The sequence below is a fragment of the Lynx rufus genome, unplaced genomic scaffold (genome assembly GCF_022079265.1).
Source record: "Lynx rufus isolate CCGP_SWC_20201006 ecotype Redwood Valley unplaced genomic scaffold, mLynRuf1.p SCAF_1, whole genome shotgun sequence".
Lineage (NCBI taxonomy): Eukaryota > Metazoa > Chordata > Mammalia > Carnivora > Felidae > Lynx > Lynx rufus.
This window is the reverse complement of record NW_025814823.1, coordinates 122,116,999-122,129,668: the sequence shown is the minus strand read 5'-3', so window position 1 is coordinate 122,129,668 and position 12,670 is coordinate 122,116,999. Positions and strand designations below refer to the sequence as shown.

Here is a 12,670-nt window from a genome sequence, read left to right as displayed (position 1 = left end):
GGTAGTGGATACACATCTATATGCATTGATCCAAACCCATAAAACTGTAAGGCACAAAAAGTGAATTTTAATATATGTGAATTTAAAAAGAAATATTTTTAAAAGTCTACGGAATCTCTGAGATAAACACTAAAATCTTGTATTTAGTTTGAAAGCCACTTAAAATTGTGTACCTGTCAAAAATTGTTCGAGTATTTATGGTCATAAAAAAAAGGATCCTGAAAAATTAAGAAAACTGTAAGACAATAAATTAAATCACTCATATCCTACACTAAAACATCATTTTGGACTCTCCCTGACAGACTTTGGCCTGTGACTGTTAGTGTGTGTGTATTTATAAGAGTTAACAGTTGTTTTTCAGGGAGTCAGATTGTAAGGGAAATTTCATTTTATATTTTAAGTATCATCTTGGTATTAATGGAAGTTTTAACAAGTGTATATTGCTTTACCAGTTAAAAAAGATATATTTTAAAATGAAACTACTTTTTAAAGATTACAGTCATCGTACATGTACTGTGTTATTGCCTGGTTGGTTTTTTTTTTTTTTTTTTAAATTTTACAATATACTAAACTTTTTCAAGAAGCAGGCCATTTTGACACAATCCCAGTAGCAGTATTTGGGCATAGTTTGTTTGGCCATAACCAGACTTCATTTTATCCCCCCATTTTGATAGAAAGTATACTCCAACACACTATTTCATTTATCAAATTTTACTAGAGAAAACCTTATCTGAGATAATGGAGGCTGACTTTGGGCTATGAACCAAAACTCACGAAGGAGGCCACAGTTTTACATAGACAGAAGGAGTAATTTTAATTCCCACTGGGAGCCTGAGACTCCCCTATTTATTTAATGAGCCACACAGTCATTGCCAATCTAGCTACAAGCCCCTATGTAGTGATGACAAAGGGTACATGTGCTGTCCCCTGTTCCCCCACCATGCAATGCAGGACCCATTGGCAATTAATCACAGCACTTCAGCCTGGAAGTGACCTCCCAGATTCTCTCAGCACAGACTTTCCCACAACCAACTATATTTCACCGCTGTCCTCCACTGCAACATCTGTTTTCCACCTAGCTGAAGGTGTCCTCATCCTCACTGAAGAAGCAGACAACTCTGCCTAGAGCTGAGCTTATCATCAGGAAGAAAGCCAACTCTTGAGTGGGCAGAACTAGCCAGCTGATATAAGTAGAGTAAATGACTTTATAGTATTATCTCCCAAATGTTGCTTAGATGAAAGATAAAACATTTAATGGGCTCTGAAGGCTAAATTAAATTACTCTCTCATTTGAATCCCTATGATTGATGCAGAGAGGCCAGTGCTAGTGACCTGGTCAGTAGACCTTGTCCCACTAGAGGATTTGGGTTTAGGTCCTCTCCAGGTCTAAACTGAGCCATCATTTTATCTACAGTCACCCTGCTCTTTGAATTGGGCATCGCCTAATCACTGTGCCCAGCCCAGGCATTGTGTAGACGCCAGCCCAGCACGGTACTGTGAGAGACTAGGGTAGTCACTAGGGGTTCCCTCTATTTCCTCAGCCTAATCACAGGCATAAAATGGCCAAGTCAATTTCTATTATTCAGGTAAATGGAGACTGTATGTATGAATTTACTTTTCTGGAACCTTTGTAAGAAGCAGAGATTGATTTTAAAAAAGAAAAACTCCGTCTTAGCAGTGCCTCTTGCACTAGAAATGGGGTTACGAGGCCACCATCTTGTGGAAATTAAATCAGCACAAATAAATGTGGAACAGGGCAAACGTCATACCTCCCAGGGTTTCCTTTAAAAAAATCATGTTAACTACATTTGACCTCCATAACTGTTTTTGGCCTCTGTTTTTTTGTTTTTAGTCAAAAAACATGCACTTTATCCACATCTCTGTAGGATAGAGGGGAAATGGTCAAGTTTATAGCTTTATTAGAATGGTGTGATTCAGCTCGGCATTTGATAAAATGAGTTGTTGTATACACATACTGTTTAAAAGATGAAAGCCATGTTGAATTGATGAATTGATTTCTTTTCACCATGATTTCAGATGAAGTTTTTGTCCCAAGTTTGCTAGTTTATTGTCATGCTCAGGAAGAGTTATTTTGTCTTCAGCAGCGTGGGTTTTCTAATTTATCAAGAAATTTCTCCTCTACCACAAGCCTGTTGCAAACAAGAGTATTTGTATCAGAAGTTTCAGTATCTTGAAATTGGAATGTGGGGTGATTCATGAGGTTTGCATCAATTATTAAACAGTCATAGATGAAGATATGCAAAGATGGATGGGGCAGTAAAGTATTCTGGTTACACCTACTGGCTTAGCGATGAGAAATGAGCCAGGAAACATGAAAGTTCAAAACAGGTATTAACCTGAGCTGCAGTAGCCTATGCTCTGAAGGGAGGTTGACAATAGCTAGATATAAACAAGCTAATATACAGACCAACTACCTGGCAGGATTAAAATATAAAGCTAAGGATTTGGCAAGAGGATTGAAGAATTTCAGAATCCTGCCATGTCAATCACCCTTTCTCTTTTGAGGTTCTCAAGGGAGGCACAACACAAATAATTATAACATTTGGAAAACAAATGGGACATGTTTATTAGTTGGGGCTGTGCCTGGATCCCACATAATACAGAGTTCTAGTAACACTGGCTTGGATCATGTGGCTCAGATGTGAGTTTGAGTCTACCTTGTTTTGACCTGTGTACCTCCTAAAGGGAGAATGAATTTTTCACTCCCTTTTTCTCAGGGAGTCTGGGTAAGAAGACAAATGTGTACGTCATCCCTGGGAGGGTGAATTTTGTTTCCTGTGGAGTAACGTTTTCTTGGAATGTGAGCCAGAGGCTGACATTAGAAAGGCACTTAACTCTTCCTTCTGATACCCAACTTCACCAAAAGGGAAGGGCCAACTTACAAGATGAGAACTTACAAGTTCTCAGGGTACCATCTAGAACTCTGGAGTCTCTGTCAACATTGGTGCTGAGAGGAAGAGTGTAGACTGCAGTTAAGCCACTTTTTGGCCCCAAAAGGCACAAGTGTGACTCTGGTAACCTATAGGCTTGGCCTCCCCACCACTCTTTGCTTCTGGGAGGTGTTTACGTCTAAAACACTTTAAGAGCTTTGCCTCATACTAAGGTACCTGATGTAAGTCTCAAGTGAGAAGAAACAGCCACGTCTACTTTAGATTCTGCCCAAGTCAGGAAACTTCGTGAATGACCACATTGCTGACCACTCACTGAAAAGCCAGAAACAGTAACTAGTGTTAGAAGTGCATCCTAGTGCTCGATTGATTCTCCCAAGGCATTCCGTGCCAACTGCAAACACCAAGCAGCCTTCTTCTCTCCTCTTTATGTGATAGTGCTTTGCTAAGATTCATAAACTCTGACAAAGGAAAGTGGTCCGATAATTCACTTAAGGTGCTGGCTTCCCAGCCTCACTGGGCTTTCTTCTCAATGGGCACTGGCTACAGACCTGGACTGCTAAAGTTACATCAGGATCTGAGTAACCACACAGATTATTTTGTGTTTCCTTAAGGGTAGTATTCACTTGGAGGAGTCTTCCTGAGTGAATGGACTAGATTTCTAGTTGACATCATCAATAAGGAATAGGGTGGCCTTTTCTGAAGATTGTCTAGATCAAAGGTCATAAACTGGTGACTCAAAAAACATAGCCCACAGACAAGATGATTTTTTTAATGTCATGGCTTCGAAAAAAATAGCTGACAATATATGTAATTTAAGAGATGTGCGCATAAAATCTGGATTTATAGCTTCTTATAAAAACATCAAAGTATCTAGCAACACATGTTGCTGTTCATGTCTACTATTGGCTTAAGCTGCATGGCCACTTACCCTTAAGAGGGAACCCAAGCTTTCTACTTCACCTACTGTAGTTCACTTCATGATACCTCTTGGCTTTGTAGGGCTTTGAATTTGCTACCCTGGAGCTAGTCATCCAGGAAGTCATGATTTGTTCTTTTAAAGGTCCCCTGCTTTAAAGTGACGGTGACTTGGGCTTATCCTTTTTACTTCCGCACCAAGAATAGCCATTAGATGCATGGTCATATATGGAAAGGGACAGTTACATGCAAAGTGGAGAATTTTACACTACTTACCTGAATAAATCAGGCATACAAAGAAAATCCTGAAATGATGATATTAAATTGAGATTTGAGACTTGAATTATTCAGGGGTAATTGCCTTAGTTTTCCACCTCACTGTTTCTCCTTTGCTTTCTTCACATGGACATAATCTTCAGAATGTTCCTCTGTCAAAGGCCATCGTCATAATTCCCCTACCTCTTTTTTTTTTTTTTTTTAACTCATTTGCACTCTCGGTAGCAATTGTTGGAGCCCTGCAGGGGAATAATTGCAGAGGAATTAACCTCTGACATTTTTCTAAAAATAGCCCTAATAAATCCAATCATAGGTAATTTACCTGTCCATGTTTCTCGGGGGTAACCAGGATTGAAGAAAGACCTGGCAGGCTGGCATTCCTTCAGCAATTATCTGTGATCTGAGTTCCCGGTGCTTGTGTATTTGTATTTTCTTCGTTTTGAAATGCGGAGTACAAATTGCCCTCTGTCCTCTGACCTCCTGACCCTCTTTCTCAGCACCTTGCTGTTGGGGTTGGAATAAGGCCGTGCTCTTCCAGAAGAGTGTGTTGGGTTCACCAGGAAGGAGGGAGCATGGGTCAAGGGAGGATACGTGAGGTCCTTTCTGAATTCCTGACTGCTGGTGGCCCAGTGATGTCTTCAGGCTCCCTCCCTTCATTTTCCATGTCTGAGCTTCAGTGAAGTGCCCCAAGGCCGGCTTCATCACAGTCTTCAGCCACAACTGAAACCTGTTTGGGGAGGTTCTTCCTTGTAGAAGAGAGGGGAATGCAAAAGGGCCCTGGGTGGGTTAACAGTCTATGGTTGGTAGAAATTGTCCAAAAAAAAAAAAAAAATGTCATTTCCAGGAGCCGTTATTAAGGAAATGCATTTTCTCTTGCCCCAAACAAAAAGGTCTGTTTGTGCTTTTCCCTTTTGTTCTCTCCAGACGTTCCAAGAGACCACACTGCAGTGGTCTCCTAGAAAATATACTTTCTCAAATGCCACTTCTAGTGGCACTTAAAATACAGAACATAAAATCCTTGTAAATTCCACTGCAGAGACAAAGCCCTGAGCCCTTAAATGCACAGAAAAGTATATCTATTATCTATCGTTTCAAAGTAAGTGTGCAGTTACTTTAATTGCCTTTGTCTTCTCCTTTTCAGCTGACATTATCTCTACGGTAGAATTCAACCACACGGGAGAATTACTAGCGACAGGGGACAAGGGGGGTCGGGTTGTAATATTTCAACGAGAGCAGGAGGTAAGTGGCAGTGAATGCAAAATGCCCATTTTCTTCTCTTTTTAAAGGAGGCCTCCTACTGTTCCTTAATCCTCATGTGTCGCCCTTAACCTTGCTGCTTTGCTAGCAAACTAAAAACTGCCAAAAAGTCATTAACATCAACAGTTCCACATTCAGGCTCATAAAAGCACCTGATAATAGAGCCTTTCCTGGGCATGGCCTAATGTTTCCAAACCTGGGTGTTGCACATTCAAAACGACCTCACTTCCCATCTGACCTGCAAAATTCCATGGGTGCTTGTTGAACAGAGAACTCCTTTTTGAGTGGAATTTATCCCCCAGCCATTGCAATTAATTCTCCTAATTTCAGGTGCTCCTGCCCAATATGTAGGAGGGGAAAAAAAATCCAGCTCTTTGCCAGTAGATGTAAAAAGGACACCGTGGGTCAGTAGAGAAGACAGTGATAGCTCACCCTACCAAAGGGAGTGAAATCCCACAAAATGACATCTGAGCAATGCACGTGGCATATGTTTTTCTATAGGTGATGCAGAGGTCCCTGGAGCTCAGTGCTGCATGCATTCTGAGCAGGAGCTCGAACTTGGAGTGCATTGAATCTCAAAAATCCCATTTCCTCCTGAGACTTGAACTCCAGTAGGAATTGTTTCTCTTTTTCATATAATTGAGTTTTTTGGTGTCCGCTTCTGTTTTGCCAGAATGAAATTATGTCCCAATCTGATTTCCTGGGTCTCCCTGGCATGGCCCTGGAGCTTCCAGCAGGCCGGTGCCTGTTCTAGGACCTCTCCCATCTGTTCCCGCCTCAGAGAATCACCAGCACAGAGTAGGGGGGAGGCCCAGTGCGGGAGGAAGGTTCCACAAGAGACTTCCCTAGCAATTTAAACCTCCTCTGTGCCTCAAAGCCATTTATGTTACACCTCCCCCCCCCCAAAAAAAAAGGAAAGCCTCATTTAGAGGTGATATATTTGGTAATTGCACATTATTTGCAATTAATTTCTATAAGGGCATCATAATCCCTCGGGGTTCTGTATAAATTCAAGTGTTCAGCATTAAATCAGGCACCCAGCCTATTCCATTGGCCCTGGAAACAACGAAAATGTGGTTGGCAAGTGGAAACTAATAGCTCTTCGTGACCTGGAATTTTTCCTGCTTTTCCAGAACTGCCTAGTGCTAATTGGTCTGGCACATGATACACACACTTGACAGTCTGATTTGGATGGTAGCAAATCAACACTCTTATAAATTTACTGTTAAGGTGGACTGGCTGTCTCTGTAGTAAGCAGGATATCAGCATTTAAAGTCCTTTTAAAACTGATTTTTAAGACCTTCAGTTTAAAAAAAAAAAATCCAATTAGGTTCATAGTGATGATAAAGAAGAACCGGAGCAGCCATTTAGCATAAATTACCCAAGGCAGAGTGTTGCCAAGAATATTCCGCACCACGATTTCCGTTAGCTATTTATAGGTTTCACCTATTTTAATGGACTGAAACATTTAGGAAGCATGATTCATTGGTAGAATGAAGGGGGACACATTTTCCAAAGGAGAGTGGTTTTGTTCAATAAAAAAATAAATGTCGAGGAGAGAAACATACCGTTCAGTGGCTTTGTGGCGAGGCTTTGGGTTGGGATGAACGCTAAACCTGAGAAACAAAGCCAGGTGACAACAGGCCCGCTGCACCACCCCCCCCACCCCCCCACCCCCCGCCCTGGCCCCGACTTCTGTGCATGACTTCTCACAAGTCACGCTCCTGGCAAATTTGCTCGTAGGAACCTCAGTGCCCCGCAAATACATCGAACACGGCATCAGCACCATCACCCATCAGATGGAGTAAGTGGAGATTTTGGTTTGAATGGTCAATATCCATCCAGAAATATAATTTTTTTAATGGAGTCTTAATCCTCCGAGTCAGACTCTTACAACACATGTTCAATAAGGCCTGAATTTGAATTTGGGAGCGTGGTTTTCCAAAGCCTGAATCTGGAAGCTCCTGGTAATAAGGTCCTAAAACCCTTGAAATAAAACCTGTCTTTTCTTTTTCCCCTTCTTCTCTTTCTTTAACACCCTCTTTTTCCTCCTCTCCACACTTCTTCTGCCCCAACCCCTTCTGCAGATTCTCTTCTCTAATTTTCGTTACCACATTCTTTACCTAGTTCCTCCTGTTTGCACTGTGCATAATCGGGAGGGGTGAAAGCTGCAAATAGAGCCTGATAAATTTCCTAGGGGTTCATGTGGCATCTCTGCACTCAAGTCTGTTCTGTCAATTACACGAGGGGGGAAAAAAAGGGGTGGGGGAGATCTGATGCCCAGAGGTCATTTTACTACCTCTCAACTTTTTCTGTCAATTTCCCCACCCTCCCTACTTCTCAGAGACTCTGTGAGGTTCTGGTGAGATTTTAAATGGCCAGCAACACGTGCAGATGCCATGGTTTTATAGTCTTTGTGAGGGACTGATGTATGTCACTGTGGACATCAGTGTGGGATAGATCAGTCCTGAGCGTGTCCAAGACATCCATTAAGATGTAGAAAAAAAATATTAGAATATCTATTTATATGTATTTTTGAATTGTGTCCTATTTTAACATCAATTTTTACGTATATGTTATGTATACCATATATTAGTACCGAAGTTCATGTATATAATTTATAAATGTATGTATATAGGAGGTACCAATATTCACCAATAGGGGTACATGATCAAATGCTGTGGAGGTCACTCAGCTAAGGTAAACTTGTTGCCATGGGTCTGCCCTCATTCTACAGTGACATGACCGGCCCATCCCTCCCCATGTCTCTGCCCAGAAAAAGAAGCAATTGGCAAATTTGCAGTTGGCTTATGTGATTTCATCTTTTGTGTGTGTTGTGTGTGTCTGTTCTTTTTCCCTTCCTACAGAGTAAAAATCAGGTTCATCGTAGGGGTGAATACAATGTTTACAGCACATTCCAGAGCCATGAACCCGAGTTCGATTACCTGAAGAGTTTAGAAATAGAAGAAAAAATCAATAAAATAAGATGGCTCCCTCAGCAGAACGCAGCTTACTTCCTTCTGTCTACTAATGGTACGTGGAGGTGACTTTGCTTGTTTGGTATTTGCAGAGATGCAGTCAGCAAACCACATATTTCAATCTTTCCTGGGCTCAGTTTTCCTTTTTACCTTGTAAGCTGTTTGAACAACTTAGAAACAATATTTGCAAGGTGCCTACCAGAGTGCCTGGCATAGAGTAAGCCCTCAGTACATAGCAGGTATTCTTTTTAAAAACAACAAATTTATAACCGAATTAGGTGAGACCCATGATGTCCAGTTTTTGGTTAGTACAGATTACTTTTAGGTCTGTTTAGAATCTGACTTCCTTTCTTTTTTTTTTCTTTCAAAAATTTTTTTTTCAACGTTTTTTTTATTTATTTTTGGGACAGAGAGAGACAGAGCATGAACGGGGGAGGGGCAGAGAGAGAGGGAGACACAGAATCGGAAACAGGCTCCATCCAGGCTCTGAGCTGTCAGCCCAGAGCCCGACGCGGGGCTCGAACTCACGGACCGCGAGATCGTGACCTGGCTGAAGTCGGACGCTTAACCGACTGCGCCACCCAGGCGCCCCCTGACTTCCTTTCTTAAGATTCACTGAGTGTTTTTCTTGGGAACACATTTCAGAAAACTCAACATGCCATCCCTATGCGTTTGGCATACTGATTAGAAATTATTAATCCCTGAATATATGTGGGGTTTATAAAGGAGATGTTTGTGTCTTCTTACACCATCAAATTCTTGGTCAAGAAGAAGAGGGGTGGACCCTTCCAAAGTATAGACCAAGAAGTGGCTTCTTTCTCTTTCTTCCCCCATTCTCTTCTTATATCATTTATTATTTTAGGGGGAGTTGATATCAGTAGGTCAGAGAGAAAGAACGTGGGGGTTGAATAGAGAGACAAATTTCATGTGAATTTGGTAAACCTTTATACAGTGAAATTACCTGCCCTAAAGGCTCATAATACCCTTCTGAAAGAAGCCATCCACGCTCAGAACAATTCAGAATAAAATCATATGGTAAAGGGAACTAATTGAATAGCATAAAAATTAAGAGGATTAGTGTATAAAAATTGAAAACCCCCTACCAAGCAAATAAGCTGGGAAGTGATTCATTTCATCTGTGTGAGTCTGTCTACAAGGGCTATACGTGTAAATGCAAATCAGGAAGCAAGGGGTTTCCTTTTTGTCTATCCCCAACACTTACAGGGTAATGCTCATAGGTATATAATATGATCAAACATATATTAACATTTTTAAAGACTGAAAGGAAACACACAGAAAGCTTTATCATGATTAATTTTGGATTGTGCATTTTGAGTGTCTTGTAAATTTGTTCCTTGTATCCTTTTAACACACGTGAACCAAAAATCCTTTGGTTATAAACCCAGTGTAGAAATTTAAAACATGGCACTTCTGAAACAGCCAGTGTAGGCTTATTCAAGGATAGCTTATCTCAGATTCTAAGTCATTTAATTTTTTCTCAGAACTGTATGTATTGTTGGGTTTACTTTTTTCAACCCTGATTTCTTGAAAGTCAGACCACATGAATACTTTTTCCTCTTCCTCTTCTTCTTTCTACTCCTCCTTCTCCTTCTTCTCCTCCTTGTTTTGTTTTGCTGTTGAAATTTTACTCAAAGGCTCTGCATACCCAACACTTGAGAATAAAAGAGACTTCTGATGATTTTGACTTAATTATTTCAGGCAGAGGAAAAGTGTCTGATTATCTTCTATGGCTAGCTTACTTGATATTATGAAACTGACCCTATTGATTATTACTATAAAATTCAAAGACTTATTAACTGCTTTGTGGGGGGGATGGGAAGGAAATCGTTGATATGCAATGAAGATTAATTATATAGCATAATGTTCTGTTAATTGAGTTTTTAAATAGTTTTTTGATTAACAAGGATATTATCTTCCCATTTGGGATGCTATTTCATATGCCAACAGCATCTCAAAATGATTCTTAGAAGAAAAATTCCCATGTTCTTTCACAGTTTTCTTTTTTATACTAATATTGAGGTTGAGAATTCCCCTCAAGCCAAATAGGTTAACATGCAAAAATTAATGAAAGACAATTGGAATTACTGTACAAAAGAGAAAATGAAGATAGATGATAAGATTGTGTTTAAAAGCTGCCACAAGTAATGATAAACTACTCAGAGAGCCAGCCAGAAAAAAGAAAAGTCATTACTCACAGTAACAGCCACATGTTCCTTCGACTTTTTTATCCACAAAGCTTCGAGATACTGAGTCAAGAAAAATTGTGTGATAATAAAGTCGAGAATGACTCCAGGCAACCCAGCCATAGGGAATTGGATTGAATTCAGCATCAATTATCTTTTTAAAAAAATTGTACTTATCTCATTATAGTTGGGTACAGTTTTACATTCTACAAGCATATTTTGTCAACTTTACCATTTTTAATGAAAAGTAAAACCAACGCTCAATTTTCAATCTAGACTTTGAAAATATTTGCCTGGTGAAAACACCTTGCTTTATCTAGCTTTCTACTTCTGTTTTAATACTTATGATGAGAGGGAAAGGTATAATTGATTTGTTTTTGCATGCTATGAAAGAAGTATGTGCTCATTGTAAAAAAAAGAAAAATTTTTTAGAAAATACTGAGAAGCAAAATGAAGATACTAAAGTGTTTACACCAAGAGAGAACTGCTATTAATGTCTTTTAACGATAAAAAGCAGAGATGTGGATAAGTGGATAAATCTTTTTGCTTCTTAATGAATATGTGATTATTCTATAAGCTGTTCTGAAACAAGATTTTTTTCCTTAATAATATAACACTTAACCACAGAAATATCTTCCTAGTTGTTAAATGTTCTTCTAAAATACCACTGCATTTTCAACGACTGCATGGCATTTCCTTGTATCATTTTTCTAATTTACTGATAAATCTCCCAATAGTAGAACTTTAATTGTTAACAAATTCTTACTATTATAAATTTTATTTTTATAAGAATATATGTTAATATGGGTAGATATGGTTAGGAAAAGGAATATTATAAACTATGCATAGCATGTTACATATATGAAAAGGTTGTATAATTACACATCAAATGTAACAAAAGGATGTGCACAAAATTTCCCTAATAGTTATCTTTGTCTAGTGGAATTGAGGGAGATTTTATTTTATTTTTTTACTTTCCAGCTTATTTTCATTTTTTGCAATTATATTTACCACATGTATAATGAAAGAAGGATAAAATGAGAGAATACAAAACCAGTACATGCAGTCTTACAATAGGTTCGTACCCATCCCCCAAAAATGCATAGAAAAAAATACTGCAAATATCTGTGCAAAACAGATATTGTCCCTGACTGGAGGAGGTATAGTTGATTCTTGCTTTTTGTGTTTTACCTATGATTTCTCCATGTAGCAATGTGTCATTCGTAATAAGAAAAATAGAAGAATTGCCTTGCAAACAGGACGGGATATATTCCAAAGCCAAGCAGTAGAAAGTATTTGGTGTTAAAAGTCACTGGTCTGTGTTGTTCTGAGTCACAGGTGACCAGTCACTAATCAAGTGACTGTATAAATATGGCTTCTGTTTCAGTTTCTGACCCTAACATGCAGTGCAGTATTATGCAGGATATCCAGAGAAGGGAGGCCCAGAGGAATGTTGGCATACAGATAGGACGATCTGAATTCAACTCAGTATCTAGGAAAGGCTTCCTTGCCTTCCGTCCCAGTACAAGCCAGAGGGGGCACACAGTTCAGAGCACACCAATCTTACACTTGGCCGCCATGCCACATGTGCCAGTAGACGTGACCAGCCTGAGTCCTCCCCAGAGAACAGGAGACAGGGGCACTTACCTGTTAAAGTAGCCAAATTGTTGCTGAAAGCCTACCTCAGGATGGGATGCATGTCAAACCTCTGAGGACGAGGCATTTGGTGGGGAGACATGGGGAGGTGAGATGAGGGGGCAAAGGAGAAAGGGAACCCTGGGACAGGCTGGGTGAGGTGTGGCTCTTCTTCCAACAGTATTATGGAAGAAACAGGGTGTGCTGACATCATCACGGGATGAAGCTAATGCTGTCAGAGCAACAGGTTGTCGTCAAAGAACAGTTGGCCACTTTGCGAATTCGAGTAACAGCTGCTATTTGTCAACCATTATTAGACACCCCAACCCTACGTTAAACACTGGGTTTCATTCAGTCCTTCTAAGAGCCCCATGAGGAAGACACTGTTTCTCCAAATCACAATTTAAGAAACTAAGGCATAGAGAAGTTAAGTGTCTTTATTTGTAAGGTTGAAATATTTGAGACATACTTATACTAAAAAGTCGTTTGCTCT

General features: G+C 39.9%; 1 protein-coding gene across 1 annotated transcript in view; it reads left to right on the top strand.

Moving 5' to 3' along the window:
* Positions 1-2,311: 2,311 nt before the first annotated feature.
* Positions 2,312-12,670, top strand: part of PPP2R2B (protein phosphatase 2 regulatory subunit Bbeta) — a 113,856-nt gene continuing 103,497 nt past the window's right edge. Inside the window, exons 1-3 of the mRNA XM_047076284.1 lie at positions 2,312-2,349; positions 5,201-5,342; positions 8,228-8,393. Of these exons, the coding sequence (XP_046932240.1) occupies positions 2,312-2,349; positions 5,201-5,342; positions 8,228-8,393 (346 nt within the window). The remainder of the gene's footprint in view (positions 2,350-5,200; positions 5,343-8,227; positions 8,394-12,670) is intronic.